This window comes from Cataglyphis hispanica, chromosome 14 (genome assembly GCF_021464435.1).
Source record: "Cataglyphis hispanica isolate Lineage 1 chromosome 14, ULB_Chis1_1.0, whole genome shotgun sequence".
NCBI classification, from domain to species: Eukaryota; Metazoa; Arthropoda; class Insecta; order Hymenoptera; family Formicidae; genus Cataglyphis; species Cataglyphis hispanica.
The window spans coordinates 6278482-6301950 of record NC_065967.1 but is presented as its reverse complement, the minus strand read 5'-3'; the positions used below and the strand labels follow the sequence as shown (position 1 = coordinate 6301950).

General features: G+C 30.8%; 3 protein-coding genes and 1 pseudogene across 3 annotated transcripts in view; 2 read left to right on the top strand and 2 right to left on the bottom strand.

Annotated features, from left to right (window-relative positions):
• Positions 1-23469, bottom strand: part of LOC126854795 (acetylcholine receptor subunit alpha-type acr-16-like) — a 138210-nt gene that overhangs the window by 78021 nt on the left and 36720 nt on the right. The gene's annotated exons all lie outside the window — the stretch shown is intronic.
• Positions 6879-14691, top strand: LOC126854791 (uncharacterized). Its single transcript, XM_050601860.1, has 8 exons — positions 6879-8037; positions 9694-9786; positions 9878-9928; positions 10039-10123; positions 13731-13935; positions 13997-14182; positions 14329-14412; positions 14482-14691. The coding sequence occupies exons 1-8, from the start codon at positions 7341-7343 to the stop codon at positions 14518-14520; spliced, it is 1440 nt and encodes a 479-aa protein (XP_050457817.1). The 5' UTR covers positions 6879-7340; the 3' UTR covers positions 14521-14691.
• LOC126854642 (dnaJ homolog subfamily C member 17-like) lies at positions 16676-21291 on the bottom strand (annotated as a pseudogene).
• Positions 21533-23428, top strand: LOC126854641 (uncharacterized). Its single transcript, XM_050601577.1, has 4 exons — positions 21533-21840; positions 21969-22310; positions 22392-22516; positions 22619-23428. The coding sequence occupies exons 1-4, from the start codon at positions 21533-21535 to the stop codon at positions 23269-23271; spliced, it is 1428 nt and encodes a 475-aa protein (XP_050457534.1). The 3' UTR covers positions 23272-23428.

Sequence of the window (23469 nt, the reverse complement as noted above, 5' to 3'; positions counted from 1 at the left end):
AAATTTAAAGTTATTATTAATTCTTATGGATAATCGCTTATTATACCACCTATTATAGTACTTATTGACAAATTTGACAAAGAAAAAATATTATCAATGAAATAAAAATTCTCACATATATTAAAGAAATTTTAATAAATATTTGTGCAAAACTTGATTTAGATCCATTAACTCTCTTTAAAAGTTATTTATTAAAAATTGTAGAAAAATATTATCTGTCTCTTTTTCTTTTTCTACAAATTAATTGTTTTTCAATGTTTTTTGCAGTTGATTTCAGAGAATATTCACGATCAAAAGTTTTTGCCATAAATTAAGAAAAATTAAAAAATTAAAAAATTAATTACAACAATTTTCTTTTACGAAGACGTCAAAATCCATATTATTTTGTGATACTTCAATTTTTTTCATAATCCGAATTTATTTTTTTTAATTTTTCAAACAATATAAACGTAAGAAACATGTTTTCTTTTTAATTTTGACAATTTTTTGCTACTATTGTACATCCAGAACATCCTTAATTGAAGTCACAAAAAATTTTCCTCTAGAGCAGATCAGTATATAAATCAAGGCACGATTTAATATTTAACACAATGTATGTTTGTCCAATATATCGGTTCGTCAATAGCGTCGGTATATCCCGCATAATCATGATGATTTTATCAGTTTGTAATCGCAATCACCTTTGAACGACGCGTAATCCAATTTATTAATATATTATCGCTGCGAATATAAAAAACTTTCGTGCTATACGAATTTAATTAGCGAAAGAACATCTTGACCTAATACTCTGAATCTGAAAAGATATCAAAGAACGTGATATCGTAGAATGTGATTGTCAGAAATTTCGTCGATGTGCGTCTCCTTGTCAAAAATCTTAATAAATTTGAAAATAGTAATGTGAATTAAAAAATAGTAATGTGAACGCAATCATAAAATGTGCGACGATAAACTTATCTATTATTTACTCTTAGATACTTCATCTTGATTCGTCCATCGCGCATTTACGGCCCTTTGCGCTTTCGCGTAAAGAGATATGTCGAAAGCGTAAGAGTTATATCAATTTATAAAGTGTCATGTGCAGTAAGATGGAATAAAGCGATATAAGCGCAGAACGTATCATCTTAGTAGATGATGTTCCGTCTGTATATATACAGGGTGTCCCATAATTTGCAGAGCACACGTCGTGTGCATATAAAAGATGTCAAAGTGAGTAGGAAAGTTCTTTACCATTTTACGATTTTCCTAATAATTATTGAGATATTCATTAAAAAAGATCGGCCAATCCGCGCCTTATACAAGCGCACGACGAGAAGAGACGTCCTATTGTAATGTGATACTAGGCACGCGGCGAAGCGGTGGGAGGGATGCTCTACGAAGATTACGTACGAACGTGTAGAAGGCGCGGATTGGCCTATCTTTTTAAATTAATTTCTCATTAAAGGCCATTGCACGTTAAAAAATTTTAGTCGTAATCGTAAAGCCGTAAGTAAATCAACCAATCACAGTTCAAACATTCTTATTATGTTTTAGAATGTTTGATTGTGATTGGTCAATTTTCTTACGACCTTATGATTACGACTAAAATTTTTTAACGTGCAATGCCCTTAATTGTCGTAAAAATCGCAAAACGGTAGAGAACTTTCCTATCCAATTTAACATGTTTTATAGGCACACAAGAGGTGATTCGTGAATTATGAGACACCCTGTATATTAGCGTATAATACAAAAAATTAGATTTAGGTTAAAGGATTAAATTACAAATCTAAATATACATAAATTATATAATATCTTTCTTAGAAAAAATTATCAGTGAGAACATCTAACATACAACAAATAGCGGCTTTAATAACTCACTTAGAGCAACATTTAAATCTTGCATCGTGTAAATTTTCCACTTTAAAAGAGCGTGAAAAATTGCAAGATGAATGGAAAAAATTAGTCACACATTTAAACACTTAGGCCAAAGGGAAAGGAAAAAGATGTAAAATCTTTGAAAATGGTAAGTATAGCATTATGTTTTATTTAATGACAATGTTTTTATTTTGTTACAGATATGGCAAGATCATAAATCTGACGTATTAGAAAAGGTAAAAAAGTTAAAAAAAGACGGAGCAACCATAAAGATAAATAATCTTATTGAGATAAATTTAATAGGATTAAAGAAAAAGATTTTTAAAATAATGAGATATGAATGTCTGAAAGGTCTAACAAATAATTTTTCCGTAGAACACAATGTAAGTAAAAAAAGTAAAAAAATTTTTTTTTTGGAATGAGGTGCTGTTACATATAGAAACATGCATTTTTATGAAACAATATATTTATAATATTACATTCACAATTATCTTTTGTATTTAACGTTTAGAATGCTAAAAAAAATTGAGAACTGGAAATGCCCTGGAAATATTGATCTTCAAACTAACAACGCTACAGATATAATATAAATTGATAGGCCACACGAAGAACGGCAAACCAAACTATTAAAATTTACATATAAAAATTTAAAAGAAAAAATACATAAACTTTTTATATTTAATTTTACAATTATCTTATATATTTTTAAACGAGAAAAGATCGGCATCAATGATAACCACGACAGCGATGGTGACAATGATAAAAACTTGTGCGATATCCATGTACGATGGTGACGAGATAAACCGTTAGCAAGCGTTAATACAATCAAAAAATATATCTATCGCAACGATAAACCGTCATCATATTTGTCAGACTTATAATTTCCTTTCGAATATCATGATATACGAGTTATTTGAAAGAAATGTGTTACTTTGCTTTTTGTGATTGTTGACGATGGAGTGTCATACGATATAATAATATAATAAGTTATCTGTGCGGGAATTCAATTGTCAAATAAGTGAATAATGTCTCAAAGATCCTAAAAGCATCGATACTATTGATACGATCGAGTGCGAATTATCACAAATTTCAAACGAGATAACACTCTCATATTTGAAATTTACAATAGAGTTTGCAAAGGCCATAAAATCTTTTAGAAAGTCTATTGTTTAATAGACAACGGTCTAAAATACATTGATTTCGAATTGGCATTTATAAACGACGAACTCAGCAGCCGAGATATATGTTTATTCGGTGAGAGAGTAAAGACGAATCAATGAGTGATCTTGATATCTTTTTGCATTTTTTTTTTTGGATTTTCTGGTAGACACTCATATGCTGATCAGCTCATACGCTGATCTTAGAAAGAAACATTCAGCAGCTACGTCGCACAAGTGATTTTTATGCAAATGATGACTTGTTTTGAACGAATAACATCGTCAGAGCAGCGATAACGTATCGAAAATCGACAACGTTGATAAAGCCATAAAACGCGAAGATTTTTTTGCAGTGCAGTGTTGTAATATACTAATAATTATTTACGTAAATCGTTGATTCTATTCCATGCTATCAATTATATTCAATAAAGGAATCTAATAAAGTTCGTGTGCAGTGATCTTTTTTTAGAAAATTAACTTTTTTTTCATTACAAATTGTATTTCAAATAAATCAATTTAAAATTCTCTTGACAATTAGTTTTAGGTAAAAAATTTCTTATTTGATAAAATTGCTTTATTCCAAGTAGGACGTATTTGGCAATACAATGATTTTGACGCGACGTTTATCGTATTCGTCATCTTACTTATCTTGAAACCAAATCACGAGAAAGAAGTAATTTCAAGAACGTGTTCTAAATTGTTAGAATTGGCGAATGAAATGCTCATGGTAGTAACATTGGGTCTATTTTTTGTAGCTGAACTAGCTGCACTAGTTCCTCATTTTTCTTCTTCCAATGTAAGGAAAAAAAGATAAACTCTAAACTAGTGCAATTACTTCAGCTATAAAAAATGCACTGGATCTCGTTCAAGACGAACTATAACACATTCGCAAGACGAGTGCGCGCATATATGTGATACTATTGCTAGTCACATATCTTCCCAATAAGCGACATTGGCGAGAATATTACGATGCAGATATATATCAACCTCTCGCTTTCACAACTTGTGTACTTACTAACACAATATGTATGCGCGCATTTCGTTGAGTCAGTTTAACCTAACCATCAGTTTTATTAATTTAAGAAATAATAAAAAAAAGCAACAAACAATAATGCAATTTTATTTTATATAGATGAAAAGCAACTTTAAACAAGTAAATTTACTGACAAATAATGAGATTAAGTATCACAATAATTCACAATAATTAATAAAAATTAAATTAGTCTTTTTAAATTTTTAAAGAGACTAGAAATATATAAAAAATGGATTATACAGTTTTCTTTATTTTTATATTTTGTATTTCTATCATAGATTCTAATTGTTTTAACCAAAGAATAAAAATAAACATTGGTAAATATGCATAAAAGGTCATACCTCACCGATTTAATCGCCATTTATATATGTTGTAGAAAGAAGTGTTCTGAGTAATTTTCCATAAGAATAAAATGGCAGTCGGCATTGGTTCAGAAGATAAAATAAATTAAAATTTCACAATTTTAATGCTTTTTTGTAATTGTGGGAATTAAACGCTGAAACGAAACGATTATTTGTTCTCGATATTGCTATCGTATTATCTTCAGGTGATATCATAAAGGAAAAAAAAAACATTCAACATTTGATGCGCGATTCGTTATGGAACGCTTATCGCAATAATCGACTACGATTGTCTGAGTTCGATGATTGCAAGACTTTATCAAGATGTATTGAAACAAATAAGTTTATTATATAAAATAAATACATTCGATCTTTCATATTCTGCACGACGGAAAATCTATGGTTACCTAATTCATGTCCTCCTATTTCAATACTTAATTATCACTTTGTACTAAAAATTTTTCTATAGCCAATTCTCTATAGCTTTATATAATATTTTTTTTTTGTACAATATGCTGCCGCAGTTTATTGAGTAAACCCTGAGACACTTTGTATATATGTAACCCGATTCTCGTCGCAAAATGACAGAAATATAAACATGCTTAAGTACATGTATACATTTATATGATGATATATGTTATATGTACACATATATGTACATATAACAATAATAAAAGTTTAAGCTGTAGAAATATTCTTTGTATTTAGTAGTTGCAAGATTAATATATGAACATGCGATTTTACGAGTTTCAGCATTTAGCTTACAATTACGAAGAATTAATTTATTATCTTTGTGAAAATAATGTAATTAGGTAAACAGTTGAGTGCTCACGATGTAAGACAGTTTTTAATATTGTGTGTGTAATAATAATAATTTGTATAACTAATATATTAATGTTTCATTTTGACACTGAAAATTATAAAATTGTACCTGGACGAAAAAGAAAAAGAAAGATGTTTAATTTCAAATTAAGTTTATTGAATGGAACATTTTTCTTCTGTTTTCAACTAGACTTAGATAAAAAGCATGTCATTTTATTTTTTAGTTTTTGACATTATATCCACTCTGACAATAGTTTTTACAATTTGATTTGGAAATGAATTTACAAAATATTTTTGATTGGACCAATTCTTAGATAATTAAAATAATTATATAATAAATAATACACACATATATATATATATATATATATATATATATATATTTATTTTATTTTATCAATTACTTTCAAATATCTTAATTGTTAACATGGTAAAACTCCTGTTTAGGAGAGACAGCCCAATGATCTTGACTTTGACATATGTTGTCAAGGTCATGATCCTGAGTAATCTCCAGGAGGTTTTCGTTCATTAAAATGTTTCGTTTATTAAAATGTATGGTAATTATTCAGAATCACGGCTCCACCTGCAAATGGGCTGCAAATTTTTTTGATAATTTTTTATACTTAGCGAATAATGTAAATAACAATTTTTAATCAGGGGAGATAAAATACAGTAGACAAAATAGTATTGTTTCATTTGTACAAATAAATAATTATTCTAATTTTCTGAAAAAATAGATGTCAAAAAATTGTGTCAACTGGTAATAAAAATTTATTTTGTAAAATTATTTTTTATTATTATTTAAAAATTTACAAAGATTTTAATAAAAAAAACTATTATACAAAATAGATAATTAATTTTCTAGAAAAATTATAATATTAAAAAGTTACGCCAACTGAATAAAAAACTTATGATACAAAATTTACTCTCTTATTATTATTTAAATAGCATTTGAGATTGAATCGAACACGAAGTCCAGAGAGAAGGTGGACGTAGTTGCCGCCATGACGACACCAATCATGGCGCGACTCTTACGAATCGGAAGCTCCAGGCTGATTGGTTCCACGTGCCTATCACGCGGAATGTTGATGCCAGTGACGTTCGATCCGGAACAGCCATACAGCGATTGGCAAAAGACTCCGTGATATATAGTGTCCGGCAACTTTTGACACATCCGAAGTGTGAAGGTAGATTGGATCAAATTGAAAAGAAAAGTCCTGTATCATTTTCCTCTATTTAACGTCAATTTTTATTTGGACGCACGTCAGTGAGCCGCGCTCCTGGTAATGGTACGCCGCTATAACAGCTAAAAACTCACGCACACTACCAGTGTCAAAAGTTGCCGGACACCCTGTATATATCATCGTGGAGCATTTATCAACCTTCTAGAAAAATTTTAGAACAATTCGATTCGGACAGAAAGATTTTCGACAAAACCTTCCGCCAGAAAAACGCGTCAATTTCGAGAGTAATCTGGATCCTTCTCAAAGAACAATAATAAAATAAAAGCGGCGAATACAGAGAGACTAGAGATATTAGAGATACAAATATTAGAAATAGAGATATTAAAGATACAAAAAAGTTCTATGAGTACTATCCCCTCCACACGCGTTGGCAGTCAGTACGAAACTGATATCTCTGGGAGCGACAGACACTTAGCGAAAAGTAATAAACACGTGTACACGTGTTTATAATAAATAATCTCGTAGCTTCAATTTGCTTCAATTTTCGATAAAGTTTGCTTATAAAATTGTTTTCAATGAGCTTTTGTTGCTCACAAAATTGATTTTCGATCAAATTGTTCGAAAGCATCTCTCCATTGTTTGCGGAATTCAGACATTTTATTGTAAATATTCTGTAAAATATGTACATAATTTATTAACTTTTCATTAAACTCTGTATCATCAAGTCGCTTGTCTTTCTCATCATCCATTGTCCGTCCATCCATCTTATTTTCCATAGTTATCGCTCTCATGACACTTCTTGTTTATGTGTCCACTTCTTTCGCGAACATTTTGGTGATCCTTCGAGCCGGATCTCTTACTATTCAGTGGTATATGGAGTGGGTGTAGTGCCAGTGGTGATTTTCATCTGTGCAATTATTCTCTCTGGAGAACTCTCATTTGAAAGAGAAAAATGTGTAAAGACATGGAAGCAGCCGTACAGATGCAGTTCAATCTCTACGAACGCATCGCACGCTCATATAAAAATTTTAAAATGTCGAGATTAGCCAACATCACAATCGGATTAGTGGAGGCACGATTGCAATACATCGAAAACAACTGGACGAAATTCGAGGCCCAGCACGACAAGCTCATCGCTACATACGGGAAAGACCTGTCTGAGAACAATTATTGTAAAGAGGACATACAGTCCCTGACGGAGGAATTATACCTTTCGTATAAGGGTATGCTCTTGGATGCTTTCCGCAACCTCAAGAGCAAAGATTTCGTCTGTGATCGGCAAGTTGCAATGCCAGACGTAAAAGCTCCGATCACTGGTGCGAATCCCTCGCAATTACCACATACTAATTTGCCGCGGATTCAAACGCCGCAGTTTTCAGGTCTGCACAAAGACTGGCTGTTATTTCGGGACCTCTTTCACGCCCTCATCGGAAAGGATGTCTCCATTACCCCAGTTAAAAAACTCCACTACTTGAAAGAGTGTCTGAAAGGGGAAGCAGAATTGTTAATTCGCAACTTGCCGATGACAGACAAAAACTTTGATTGCGCATGGAAAATCCTTACGGACTATTATGAGAAACGCCTCTTAGTTCATTCTGACATTTCGAAGTTTATTCAGAAGCTTAAGGATGAGTCGGTTGCAGATTTGGGTGAGTTATATCGTAGAATAATGAGTACAGTCAGCTCATTCGACGAAAGTATTAGACGGCTGATAATGCGCGGGGAGAACCTTTTTGTGCGTCTCATAAATTTACTTGACTTTCGGTCGCACGGGAAAATTTTATTATCTATTATCTAGCGGAGCCACCGTCGTATTCGTCATTACAGCAGTTCTTAAACTATTGGCTGCATACTCTCAAATTATTATACACATTCCAATAATCATATAAATTCTAAAATAAAATGTTTAGTAAAAAAATACCAACAAAACAATTAAAATTTTATACAAAATTAAAATTAAAATTAAAAATTAATATAAAAACTTGAAAATTAAAAAATTATGCAAAAATTAACACAATATAAAAAAAAATAAAGTTTTAACTTGGCTAAATTTCAAAATTAATAATTGCAATGTATTTTAAAGTAACGAATAATTAATTAATTAATTTAAACATTATATCAACTGTAATGTAAGTTAACTATAGTAATACATGCACATATATATTAATATATCGTTCAATTTCAGGTAGTGCCGTTTTTTAATTAAAACATTTTTACTTCTTTATTTTTTTATTAGCTTTTAATTTTTGCATAAGTTTTTAATTTTTAATTTTATATATTATTAATTCTGAATTTTAAAACGATAGAAATAGCATCGTTACAATTAAGCGATAACGTATCTATACCAGATCTATACAATATACAATTATTCACTTTAATATTAACGTAATAAATACCTCGTTGTATTTTGATAAGATCGAACGTGGATATATAAAGATTTATAGAGCATAGATCATAATTATTGATATTACGAAATAAATGCCAAAAGAAAAAAGTCTTTATTTCGGCGAATGATGACGACATCGACAATAATTCCACGACTCGTCGATATGCGCGAAATATTGATAATTCGTTAATCGCGACAACAACGAAATTCTGGCCTCATTTGTTATCGTCGATGATAATCTGTCGCAGTTCGTTATCGTCGACAATAATTATCTTCGTTGTATTGATCTTGATAATTTGGCGCTCGCATTGCCGCAATAATGCGAAAAGAAAAATTTTAAATCATTCAACATTGTTCTGTTTTTAAAAAAATGAGAATATGCGTTTAAATAAATTCTTTGCCGCAGTAGAAGGAAAGTATTTTCGACCGCACGAGATAACGTCTATGATAACGTCGTTTCGCGAAAAACGGATATAGCTCGTATTTCGGATGCGAGTGATATTGAAAATGGATGGAATTTAAAGCCGTATTATCCAAATGTATAATTATACATTCAAATTTGTTGCCAAAGTTGAAGTGACTGATATTTATTAGCGGATGAGTCGCTGAAAATTAATTAAAAAAATTTTCGGTCTTTTGCGCGTACTTTACTCGCGATGCTATATATATTAGATTTCTTCGGAGCTTACGACAAATTATTGCATCGGGTAGGACAGTAGAAATGCGTAATTTATTTTACTGTAAAGAGAAGGATGCGCAAGAGGTCTTATACATATATTTCCTGTTACTAAATTGTTGGAAAAGCCGTTTAACTAGTAAAGAAATATTTTGTTTATATTAATACATTTGTAATGTAATCAAATATGTATATAAGCACGAGACAGTAATTGATCTAAATTTTCAAATTAATAATTTTTAGATCAAAACATTCGCGCAGATGTCACACGAAAGCTTCTCGTTCAGGATCTAAAACGGCAGTGGTCTGAAGAAGTGCTCGAAACAAGGCCTGCAAGTAAGTTTTGTGTAAAAAATATAACATATTAATCTTTATAAAAATTCTATCAATACCAAATTTAAATATTAAATAAAATATTAAATTTTAGAAACAGCAAGATTCAACAAAAATGTCCACGAGATGGATATTACATCATCAGGTGAGATATTATTTTAAGTAAATAAAAGTAATTTAAATTTATAATTCTTGTTATATTTATAATTTAAATGTTTCTTTTTGCCTCAACCATTCTCGTTGGACGGAGTATAGAACAAGAGGAGGTCACCTCAGAAAATTCTAATTCCTCATCAGAACAGAGTAAAGAAGTAAAGAAGAAAAGCAGCACCAATAACAGGTCGATAATATTATTTTAACTATATTAATTTACTGTCAGAAGATGATTTGAGAGATTTAAGAGAGTCAGAGTAATTGGCAAAAAGGCGAGTTTCACGATAGGACCCGTTACTTGAAGGCAGAAATATTTATCATTAGAAAATATGTGAAATTTATGGGTATGCGATAAATTTGCGAGCTCAGTGATTTTGTTGAGCTTTCCAGGCAAATTTATCAGATAGGTCAATATTATCGTTTCGTCTAGTATTACTTGATGTACGAAAATATTTGGATATTTATGAGTTTGGTAACGCAAAGTGCTAAAGTATCGATATCGCGATACGCTTCGACATTTTTTAACATTATGATTTCTTCAGGTCAAAGATACATTCAGATTCAAATTAACACGTGAAAATGTCATGAAACGGGCAATACTTGAAATAAATGATTCGGACAATTTATATTTCCCTTACAGTAGCAAATTTGCTAATAACATATTGAGAAAATTGTACAAAAAATGGAATGCGCTATGACAACAGCAATCTTCGTTATATAATAAAAATAGACGCATTAAGAAAGAATGTCGATATCGCGACAAAGGATTACGGAATTTGTAAAATCGAACGCTTGTAACGATATTTTGTTGCTGACAATATTACAATTGTTATATATAACTTTAATATTTTCTTGGTGATATACAATGGAACCGCGATACTCGTTTCTCTCGGATATGATTCAATACAATGATTAAATATAATATATTATGAGATTTTACGTCATTATAATCTAATTTTAAATTTAAAAACTACCGTTGAATCTCGTGATTATTGCGTAGCGTGCATTCAGACAAAAGATATAGAAGTCATTTGTGTGCTCAAATAAATGTTCGCGATGTTTCGCCGCAGTGACTTCGATGCGAAAATGTGGCTTATATATGGACGTTTTACGGTACATTCTGTTTCGAGCGTCATTGTAATGAAAAATTGTATGGCGCTGTAAATCGCTCGTAAGTGTTTGCAGTTCACATATTTTTGCCATGAATTTGCATAGAGGTGACTCGGGCTGGTTGCTCATAGGAGTAGATAGATTAATCGTATCAATAACTTTGCACGCATACGCGCTTAAATTCATTGTAAAAGCAAGCATTCCTTCAATTACATCAAATGCAACGACACGATCGCGTGTGAAATTATAAAAGCATATCGGAAAATTGATTACATTGATAAATACTTTTTTTTCTGAGATTTTTTGTTTTCATGTTCTATGTAGTTATAAGAAAATAAATATCATAGCATTATTTTAGAATTTGTTTGTTAACTAAATAATTATGTTTATTAGATAAATAATTATTAGATAAATAAAACCACTTTTGTTTAAATCTATAAAAAAATTAAAAATTGATAAAGGATTAAAAAATAGGAAATAAAAATAGGATTGAAGTAAAAATATTCAAGGCCTATTGAGTAATTACGTTTGAAATATTAGATGTAATAAATAGATTTATTTGGAAAATTTATAAGGAAGATTTATAAGGAAAAACATAATAGTATTATTATTTAAAAAGAATTTTTTATTATAAAAGTGAATTTATTTTTTATATGTTAAAAAATTTGTTTAGTTTATTAATATAATCGAAATTTAATTTTAGAATATAATCAATGTCATCAAAAATAATTAATACTTTATAATCAGACAACTTCCCTAATGTAAATTATTGTGCTATTTTATTACTGTTGAATTAGCTGCAAATGACATATTCTCAATTGATTGTATTTATATTATTGTCAACTTGCTCCATATTGTCAATCAATTCTAATCATAAAATTAGTTGAATAGAATCACAGAATTAGTTTTTTCTTATCTTCTACTAGCGTAGGAGATAAGAAAAAAATATTAGTTGAAAAGAAAATTAGTTGAATAGAATCATAGAATTAATTTTTTTTACTAGCGTAGAAGATAAGAAAAAAATATTCAAATATATTAATTACCATTAAATTAAGAAAATTTTAAGAATTCAATCCGATAGCCAAATATACATCTTACCGAAGACAATAATCGTTACAATGATATTTTTTTTATGCATTTCGTTAAAAATCAAATATTGAAAAATTGGTCTACCAGCCCCAGTCTCCCCTAATGGTTGCCTATTTAAATCAAATGTGAAACACGATATTCGACCGTACTGTAAGTTATGTCATTTGCTAGAATCTTAAAATCATTTGTATTATATGCAGCATCTTCGATATTAGTTTTTTTGCTGAATTATAACCGATGACAGCTGAAATGATAATGGATATGGGCAGCGCCCATATCCATTAAAGTAAAGAATTTGTTAACAAAATGGCAAACAAGCGCAAAAAAATTCGTATTTTACAATTTCAAAATGACGAGGCGCTCGAAAGTACGACCGTAAAAAAAACGTTGCCACTCGTATGACGTAACAGATTTACAAAGCGTGCGTCCAAAAAAATGACATGTTTCTTTTGTGTACTTAAAATATCAAAATAATGTAGTATATAAAATGTCAATCTTTTTTTCAGAAACCTAAAAGTGAAACTTTAACAAAACTAAACACAATTACAGCAAAGAAAATCTATTTTTTCAATTTTGCCGGATACTTTGAAAGTATAATCTATATTGATCTTATAAATTCTACATGATTTTGCAACTTGAGTGCAAAGCAAAGGATCATCTCGCCGGATATTTTGGATGTGAAGTAATTAGTAATTATACAGAGAAAAGAACCTCATATATAATCTCGATCTTAATACATATTGTCAAAATTATCATCCTGAGTGATCTTGATCTTAAAAAAAAGTGGTGGTCACAATCTGTTCAAAAGTTATAAAACATTAAAATTTTTGTTTTGTACATTACAAAAGAACGATAAAATTTGGATTATATAATGTAATCCAAATCAAATTTTAGTTTCAAATCAGAAGTAGGTTTAGATTAGGTTATATTTTCCGGAAGTGGATCTCTCTCCCCTCCCGTCCCCCTCCCCCCTCCACCCGTTGGGAGTGGACGAAATTTGATTAAATTGGCGGCCGATCTTATTAAAAGACTTCTGGATATACAAACTGAAAAAATAGATTTTTTTTATTAAAATTGTTTAAAAGTTTTACTTTTAGGTTAAATTTTTTGAAAAAATGATTTACCGTGGCTGAAATTTTGTACGCTACATAATTTTGGTTGATCTACTTTAAGTTGATCTATTTTAAATATGCAAAAAGACTGCTGTTAACTCATAATGTTCCATTCGGAACAACATCCATTATTATTAATTGCATTCAGTTAGTCGTACTATGCTGGCATAATCTAGTGATATAATCTGACAATATTTATAATGCACAAAAATAAAAAATTATTATGTTTAATTTTACAAATGTCGCCAGTAAATAAATTAATAAACAAGTGTTATACGACCAAACTGGCAATTTATTGTTTGATTATTATATCACAACAATATTTAAAAATAAAAAAGTAAAAATTTATATATAATAGAATTTTTATTATAATGTAGACTGTAGACATTTATTATTAAATCTTTTTTCATGATATCAATATAGGTATAAATGTAATAAACTATATGTATAACGTAATAAACTAATATATAATATCTCTTTCAGAAGAAAAATATATCAAGGCAGAGCTAGTAAAGAGCAAATAGAGGCTCTAGTAACTTATTTGGAGCAATATCCAAATCTTACATCGGACAGATTGTCCACTTTAAATGATCATGAAAAATTGCAAAATGATTGGGAAAAATTAGCCAGATATTTAAATGAATTAGTGCCAAATAAGAAAAAAAAAGATGTAAAATCCTGGAAAAATGTAAGTATATATATCATAGCATTATGTTTTGTTTAATGATAATATTTCTATTTTGTTACAGACATGGCGGGATCAAAAATGTAAAGTATTAAAAAAGATGCAGAAAATAGCAAGAGCAATCAAAGAAAATAATCTTATTAAGATAAATTTAACAGAATTAGATAAAAGAATTTTAAAAATAATTGGATGTCATAAATATGTGAAAGACCTTATGCATGTTTCTCATAGTTTTCCCGAAGAACAGAATGTAAGTAAAAAAGTAAAAAGCTTTCTTTCTTTTTGCATGATCAATACTGTTGCACACGGAAACATGCATTTTTATGAAACAATATATTTACAATATTATTATTTACAATATCACATTTATAATTATTCTTTTTATTTAACGTTTAGAATGCTACTGAAAAACTAAGAGCTGAAAATTCTCAAAAATCTTCTGAAATAATAAAAGATGATAAGTATGCTGAAACATTGAAGGTTGGTGTTGTAAATTGATACAAAAAACATCTTAATTTTATTTTAATAAATAATAATACATCTTTACAGATGCTTACTAAGATAAAGAAGTTGCTGAAGAAACTATAGCTTCTTGAATAAACAAGTATTGATAGAATATAAATAGACTAGAAATGAAAAATGACAAAACTATTAGAATTTACATATGAAAATTTAAAAGATAAAAATACGTAAATTTTTTATTTAATATTACAATTACTTTATAATTTATTTTTATAATTATTTTACATTAATCTTACATTATCCTTACATTACATTACATTACATTAACTTTACTTTTATATAAATTATATATTACATATATTAAATATATAGGTAAATTAAGAAATGAATAAAACTCTCAAATGAAATCATTTTAAAAATTCATAGGTGAGTAAGACGCGAATAATAATGCAAATCTATAGAAAATAATTTTTTTATGAAACTGATTACGCTGTGCAGGGCGCTAAATTTTCTTGATTTTATACCAAGAGGACTAACAAATTTTTCGAATATTTCTCCTCTTTATCTTCTAAAAAAAAACAAAAGCGAGAAAAATATCGAGACGAAGTGGTTGAATCGGCAATTGAACTTGAGTCTACTTACCGGACTGCTCTTACTATTAAGTTTTTCTGACTCCTCATTCACATACTTATATTTGCCTTATGTATGAATAATTAATAAAATTAATGCCATCTTTCAGTCGACGTGAAAGAATAAATTAATAAGACTCTCAAGTGAAATAACAATTAAAAATTTTGCTGGTGAATAACTGCCAGATATGATAGTGAGTGCGTCAAATTCATAAAAACAATTTTTTTTTATAAAGATATATTATATATATTACATTTATGATATATATATTGTATATTATATAGTTATGATATATTATATTGTTTAGATATCTCTATAACCGTGTAGGACATCAGGTATGATGAAGATAGTTTAAACTGCGATCAAATGTAAATTTTACAATTATAAGTTCTATTTTAGCAAAATGCTGTAAAATGTTGAACAAGAATCTAGTATTACTCGTTCGCGTTCTCAACGCGTCACTCCCACACGTTCTCAACTCGATCACGTTCTGTAAACAATATATATTCAAGCAATGCTTAGAAAAAAATAAAGACTGCATAAAATTGATTGTCGAACACATGGAGTAGTATCTCAAAGATCCCGAAAACATTGGGATTATTGATATGATCCAGCGCGAACTACAATTCCAAACAAGATAATACTCTTATATTTCAAATTTACAATACAGTTTGCGAAAACCATAAAATTTTTTGTAAAGTTCATTGCTTAATAGCCGACAATCTGAAATATATCGATTTTAGATTGATATCTAAACGACGAACTTGAGTTGAGATATGTTTATTCAGTGAGAGAACAACGGGCGATTCAACGAGCGACATTAATATCTTTTCGCGATTTCGACAGTTCTCTAATAGACGTTTATATCGCTGATCTCAGAGAGAGACATTCAGAAAATACATCGTACAAGTGATTTTTAAATGATTATTTTGAATGAACGACATCGTCGGAACAGCATAAGGTCAAGATCTCGAAAATCGATAAGTTAGTAGAACGATAAGACGCAAAGATTTTCTTGCGCAACGTTGTAATATACCAATAATTGTATGCATAAATCGTTGATTGTATTTTGTGCTATCAATTATACTCGATAAAAGAATGTAAGATTTGTGTGTACAGTCTTTGTAAACATATTAAATTAGAAATTACATTTTTCTTGTATTTTTCATCAAAATAAATTAACTTTTTTGCATGTTATATTCATATTATTTACTTATAATAAGTCAGATTAATAAAATTTTCAACCTCTAACGCGTCTAATTTTTTTATTTATTTCTTTGTCGGCGATTTTCTTCAACCTCATTAGAAAATAGGTACTGTTTAATAAGGAATTATTCGTTCCTTATTTTTTGTTCTTTTTTCGAAAAATTATAAAAATATACTATATAACACTATATGCGTTATTGTCCTTGGTTACAAAATTGTATGTTATACGTTTTATTCTTTCTTTTATATTTATTTGGGATTTTCTTTCTATGTTTTTATCCATCATAATTATCAGCCTTGCATGCGACGAAAGAAATATCGGTAATACTAATAAAATGATAATAAAACAGATTATTAACAAGTTAAGGTTATTAACAAGTTAAGATGATTGAAACAATACACTGTGAAAAGGAAAGAGAGGAGAGAATGAAAAAAATTAAACAAATTAAGTAAAATAAATTTCAAATTTATTGATATTATTTTTTCATAGATCGATATTCTTATTACAATAATTAAAATATTACATTAGAAGTATGTATTTTCAATAGCGTATTACAATTTGAATTATAGAAGCAATCACGTTGTCATGTAGCATACAATATTTCATGCGCTTCTGTTTCGCGCTTCTGAACCGGATTCCAGGAGTGCTCGAAAAGTCATCGGCCCGACTCACCTATCAACCTGATCGTAGTTGCCAAGAGCACTACTCCAATTATTGAGCTTCTCAATGTGGCCACCTTGACTCTTCAGGAGTGCCGGTGAGTTCCGGGCGTAAAGTCAAGTCATTGTCTTGGGCTGGTGCTGGATGCGAATCTTAGCTGTCTTGGTATGCAAGAGCGAGGGAGATACTACATGCTTTTGACTCAGGCAATTGAAACATTCTCTCTCCCGACTTGGTCGCATCGTTGTTCCGTCTTAGTTCGGAATAAATCTTAGATTTTGTATGGGGTGCGTATGGGGTGCCAACGGACATGGGGATCCCCTCTCGCCCGCTCCGGCGGAGATGGCATGCGACAAAACCTCACTCTTATTCCTGTCATATTTTGACCGCATTGTATTGGAAGCCGTCGGTTTAACGTTTGCAGCGTTCAGTGCGCGAGCATGTTTGAACAGGAACTCCTTGGCATCGGAAACTTCTGATTTGATTTGAGTGATAATTTCCACAACAGTGTTGACAAATCCAGCTTCTTCACCAAAACGTACATGAACTAATTGTCTCAGTGGTTCACCGGCCAACCTAGTGATGCGAAAAAACACGCCATCTCGTTGACTATGTTGATTAAGCGATTAAATTCAGCAAACGAGAGCTTCGTCACCACTGTGCACACGACAATGCCAATTGCATGTGCATCACCAGAAATATCCTCCAATTATCATAGGATATTATAGTAGGGTAAGACAAGTCTCAGCACATACTCGCCTGTTAAGATTTCCAGCAAGATATTAGTCACAATGGTTGCTACTTTCCCTCTGAGGCTAGATTTCAGGTAGATTAGATTAGAAACTTCTATTGAAACTTCTACGCTAGAACGAATCCGACTATGTTGTGCACCAGAGACTTAAAGTTTAAACAAGTCGCGGAAGCGATTTTCCCAGACTAACTAATTGTCATCAAATGTTGGCAAATTGATCTTTGGCAGCTGAATCTTAAATACTGGGGATGGGATTCTGCGCCACGGAATCCGCCACAGAACCGCCAAATCTCGCCGGAAGATCTATAAAAAATCAAAAGGGTAAATAACAGGCACGCCAGCAAATAAATTAAAGCTGAGTGATACAAGCAGAAGGAATGGAATCCCTTATTTTTTATTGCATATTCTTACAGCTTAATATATAATACTTTTATGTACAGAATAATAAGATGAATTAAATGGTGTACAGAAAATAATTGTTTTTTACAAAAAGTGCAATTATTTGCAATATATTTTTTTATAACAATTATTTATTTTTTCTTTACACCATCTTTGATTTATCTTATTATTCTGTACATAAAAGTATTACGATACAATTATCGAACACTAAATAATTTTCGAGATATTTTATATTTTATACTAAAATATGTCAGATTAAGATACAAAATAATTCAAAAAATTCTTAAAGAAAAAATACTTTATTATAGTGTTTTGGAAAACTCTAGACATAAGCTATAAGAATATGCAATAAAAAATAGGGGTTTCCATTTAAGAAATTAAAAGTGTCCTTGATTTGATCTTAACGATGCCATCCAAGGTCAAACCAATGACACCATCTTATGTTTCCCTCAAAACCATACAATTTTTGTTCAAAACACTTTTCTCTAAAGTGCTTTTGAAAGAAAAGGGGTGTATACATGGGTGTATTTATGTGCGATATGTATAATATAATTATATATGTATAAAATAACTAACGAATCATCATTACTCAAGTACATGTAACACTTAATACTTGGCCTTTGAATGGAAGTGAAATTTGAGTCCATTAATTCCGTCCTCTAATTTTTTTTTAAATAAAACCTATACAGTTCTCACAATAATAATACATACAATAGCGAAAAAACTGAAAGATATTGATGAAGACGGAACTTTTCGACGCTTAATGGCGCTTTTGATCACAATTAACTGCATAATCTGCAGTTTCTTTCACTTTTACATATTATTTGAATATTTTTCATATTATTCTGCAATGTCATCTGAAATACATGTATATATTTACAAAGAACAATTTACGAATTTTTTCTTTTTCTTGCATATTTATTTACATATATACATTTTTTACATATATGAACAAAAGACCGGCCGATTTATAAAATTCTTTAAAACATTGATAAATTCGATAAGTTTGTCTACATAAACCTAATAATTTTTGCACCTTCTAATGAAATTCCGCCAAGGAAAATCATTTTTTAATCGTTTTTGTCATCTATCCCATAGACCACGAAGTTTTAATGGGTTTTTTATTGATCCAGTCTCCAAAAGTGCTGTTTCCTGAAAGAAATATTTTTGTTAAAGAATTTTACATTCATATTATATAAAATTATATGACATGATTGTTTTAAGTAAGTAAAAAATCTTACTTACCGCTGCATTTTTATTTTCAAATTCTACCATTGCAGAACCTTTTTTAGATGACACAAATGCTATATCTCCAAACTACGAAAAAAATAGAAATATTAGAAATAAAAATATTTGAAAGATATAACTATAATTTTGGAACAGATTAATAATTAACAGATTAATGATTAATAATTACTTACTTTTGAAAACATATTATAAAGAAGTTCGTAATTATATCCACCATTGGATGGATCATCTTTTTGTGCATGCCATTTAATTTTGATTATAAAACTTTTTGTATTAGAATCTTTAAAAAATATCTTATATAAATTTTTTAAATGTTGGATTTTTATATTTTCCATTTGCGTTTTTTCTTCAATTATTTTTTCTCCTTCTTTTCGTAATTTTTCTAATTCCATCTATAAAAAATTATGTATTTTACAGATTTCTCTGTGATGTACTAATAATATAAGAAATATTATAATAATATTAAAGAAATTGATTGCATACTTTTTTTTGTTCCTCCTCATATTTAGTCCGCTTAAAAATTTCCTCTCGTGCTTCCAAATCATCTTTGAATTTTTTCCTTTTAGCATCAAATTTTCTAATACGTTCCTTTGCTCGTTTTTTTCAGCAATACTTTTATCATATGCCGCCTGTTTTATAACAAAACGTTTTAATAAATTAGATTAGTTATGAAATTTTCTTAAAATCTAAGAAAATATGTGTTTAGTGATGTTGAAAATACAAGGGCTACTTGGAAATCAATCTCTGATTAACTTTGCCCAACTATCTAATCTCAGCTAACTCCTAGCACATCGCATCAGCTCTTCATTTAATACATGAAATACATATTAATTATTTTATTCATTTTATAAAAAATACAATATAGGAATGGATCAAGGGAGATGTCTTCTTCTTTTATTGCGAAGTCCTCACCTGATCTGAAACAGAAACCAGTAATTTCTGAATTCAACTATAAAATAATAAAGAAAACCACACTCAAGAATAGACATATTATTACCAAAATAAAGAAATTGTTCCTAAGGATCCCACGGCTCCTCCACCTCCACAATTTCGTAGGGCTCCATGCCAAATAATTTTGATAAGTTGAATATGTCGTAGTCGACGCCGTTGCATTCTTCCGCCTCCCTTGCTTCTTTTGTATCACGCCAAAGTTCTTCCAAATTTCGACGCGCCTCTCAACGCACCGCTCTCACCCACTGGCGATTCTCTATATTCATAAATCCTTCTATCTTTACATCACTGGAGAACTGGAAAGTATAAAATTACATATAATAAATATACGTATGATAAATTGAGGACGTATGTACATGTAAGCTGACACTCATATATACGCACACGCATACATGCGGATATATTTTACACACATATATGTATATATATTATCTCAAATTATTACTTACTTCTGTAGGGCACATTACACGAACCACTTTATCTAATATAAGAAGGCTGTAACGATGCATCCCCCATCGTTCCCGACACGTCACCCGTCGGAAGTCTGCCGCCCGGCGAACACCAGCCGGGCAAGGGCAGAGGCGCTTAGCGCCCTATTTTTAAAGCAATGTTTATGACAAACACCAACGACGGTGTTTGTCATAAACAAACCGAGCGCCGAACGGCACCGAACGTTTCCGGCGAATGCCGATCGCCGAACGCACGCTGCCGGAGGCCCGCGTCGTTTCCCCCACCCCGAGGGGAATGTGAACGGCGCGGGTGTCGCGATCGCTCCGGTAGGGTATAAAAAGCCCTACCGACCATCAGACCGTACCAGATCGGCACCTGAAATCCGCTCGAGCAGTACGCTCCGAGACAATTCCAGAAAACCGATCCGAACGTCGAAAGACAGTAAACCGGAGGTTGACGAGTTCGCAGCCTCCGTCGAGTATTCTCGACTAACTGCTATAGAGACGAATCCCATCTTAGCATCCGTACAGGACAGAGAGTGGACGAGTTCGCCGCTTTCCTCGAGGATTCTCGAGCCTCTACGATCCGAACACCTGACCATCCAAACTCTGCGCACAGACGCATCCCGCGATCTTTATCTGGGAACACGCGCCGCGTCACCGACACCGACGCATAAGACCGACTGCAGGCCTGACACCCTGCAGTCCGCGCCGAACACCCGGCCGCACACAATTGACAACGGACCAATAGGCGGGGCTTAAAAAACATGGCTACGTTTTGTGTGCAAGTAAAGAATTACCCATAAGTTTACATTGAATTAGTGTTATAAATTTTATTTATTTATGTTTTCTATAAACGAACTTTTTGACTGGGCTGGATCAAATCTAGCTCAGAAAAATTATAAAAACGCAGAACAAATTCTGGCAGCTGGTCATTTAATAAGATGTGGTAAGAATATTGAAAAAGTAAACAGTGACGTTGTGAGTTTTACAGCATTGTGTTTACAAAGTTCTCACGTAAAAGAAAAACCTCATGAAATTGAAGGCTTAATTTCAAAGTCGGGAAAATTTTTATCGGTTAATTGTTCGTGTAAGGCTGGTAAGGGCGCAAAATGTAAACACGTGGTGGCTGCTTTATTATATTGCTACCGGTAAATAATTTTCTAACCTCAATCGTCATTGAGCGGCTAAAAACTTATTATTTCATAAATTTTTTTTTTTCATTTCAGGAAAGGGGATCAGCTTGAAGTTTTATCTTGATAAATTATACTGATAAAAGATGTGAATGGAAAAATAAGCAAGATCGTATTCTAAAAGAATATAATTTGACCTCGATTCACCAACATGCTTGTTTTTCCAAGGTGAAACGTAAGTGCCAAAGTAACCAAGATGCGAGAAATGACCCAGTAACTGTTAATAATTCTGTAAGTGAACAAGATTATAATGAAGACCTTGATGAAGTTCACGAAGGTGAAGTCTTTGAAGAAGTGGTATCTACCAGTGCTATAAAACGAAAGTATCCAGGATGGAGCACCGTAAAAAGTCTTACTGAGGATCAGAGAATGCTCATAGTTGAGAAAGTTCAGGCTAAATTAAAAGACTCGGCGTTTGTTAAACATTAGTAAAAAACATGGTAACATGGTATACATAATGATTTGTTTATAAAAACTTATATTTTAATAGTTTTTGGATAATTTTTCAGTGTTGGAAGGCATGAACCCATTGTAATTGATCGTAATCAAAATCTCGACGTTTCTGATATGGAAAAGCAACAACTGAAGGTGATATTTACGTTACAACGAAGTGAATTGATGGAAGATATTAAAAGTATGAAAATCACTTATTTATACGAATGCTGTATAGACACTATCAAAGACTTGTACTGTAATTATGAAGAAGTTTGTGTAAAAACTAAATTACATTACTCAGAGTGGCATAAAGAAAGGCGATTCCGGATAACTGGATCAACTTGCTATCAGCTTTTTACTTATACTTCTAATAAGAATCCGGATTGGCAGAAAAAATGTGATCCTTTTTTTTCTCCGAAAAACTTTTGGAGTGAATATACTGATTATGGAAAAAAAACAGAAGGGGAAGCTCGGGAGTGCTTTAGAAAAGCAACGAACAAAGATATTATTGAAACTGGACTAATCATATGTCAACAAAATCCGTGGCTCGCTTATTCCCCTGATGGAGTTATTTTTAAAGATGGAAAACCGTCAGAAGTACTGGAAATTAAGTGTCCTTTCCAAGGAAAATCCAAGGATATTCACACAGTCGTTCAATCTGTAATTGGCAAATTTTTAATCCAAGACGGTGAAACCATTAGTTTAAAAAAAAGACATGAGTTCTATGGACAAGTGCAATTAGGAATGGCTGTCATTAATGTCAAGAAAACGTCATTTGTGATCTATTCATCGTTCGATAAACGAGCTTTCATACTGACTGTTGATTTCGATAGTGTATTCGTGATAAAGATGTTGACGGCTTTAAAAAAAGCATATTATCAGAAAATGCTACATATTATTTGTGCAATTAAACAAGATTCTATAAATAACAACCAAAATAATGGCCAAAGATAATTAATATCCTAACTAATATTTAATTGAAATAAATTATTTATGGCATGTGATAATACAATTAATAAGAAAAATCTACATATTTATGTTTGTATTAATGTTAAGAGAAATATTAGTTTTGTAAAACAAATCGATAAATAAAATGAACATGATATAAGAAACATTATGTTTATTATTTTTTGTTAATACATTTTAGTGTTT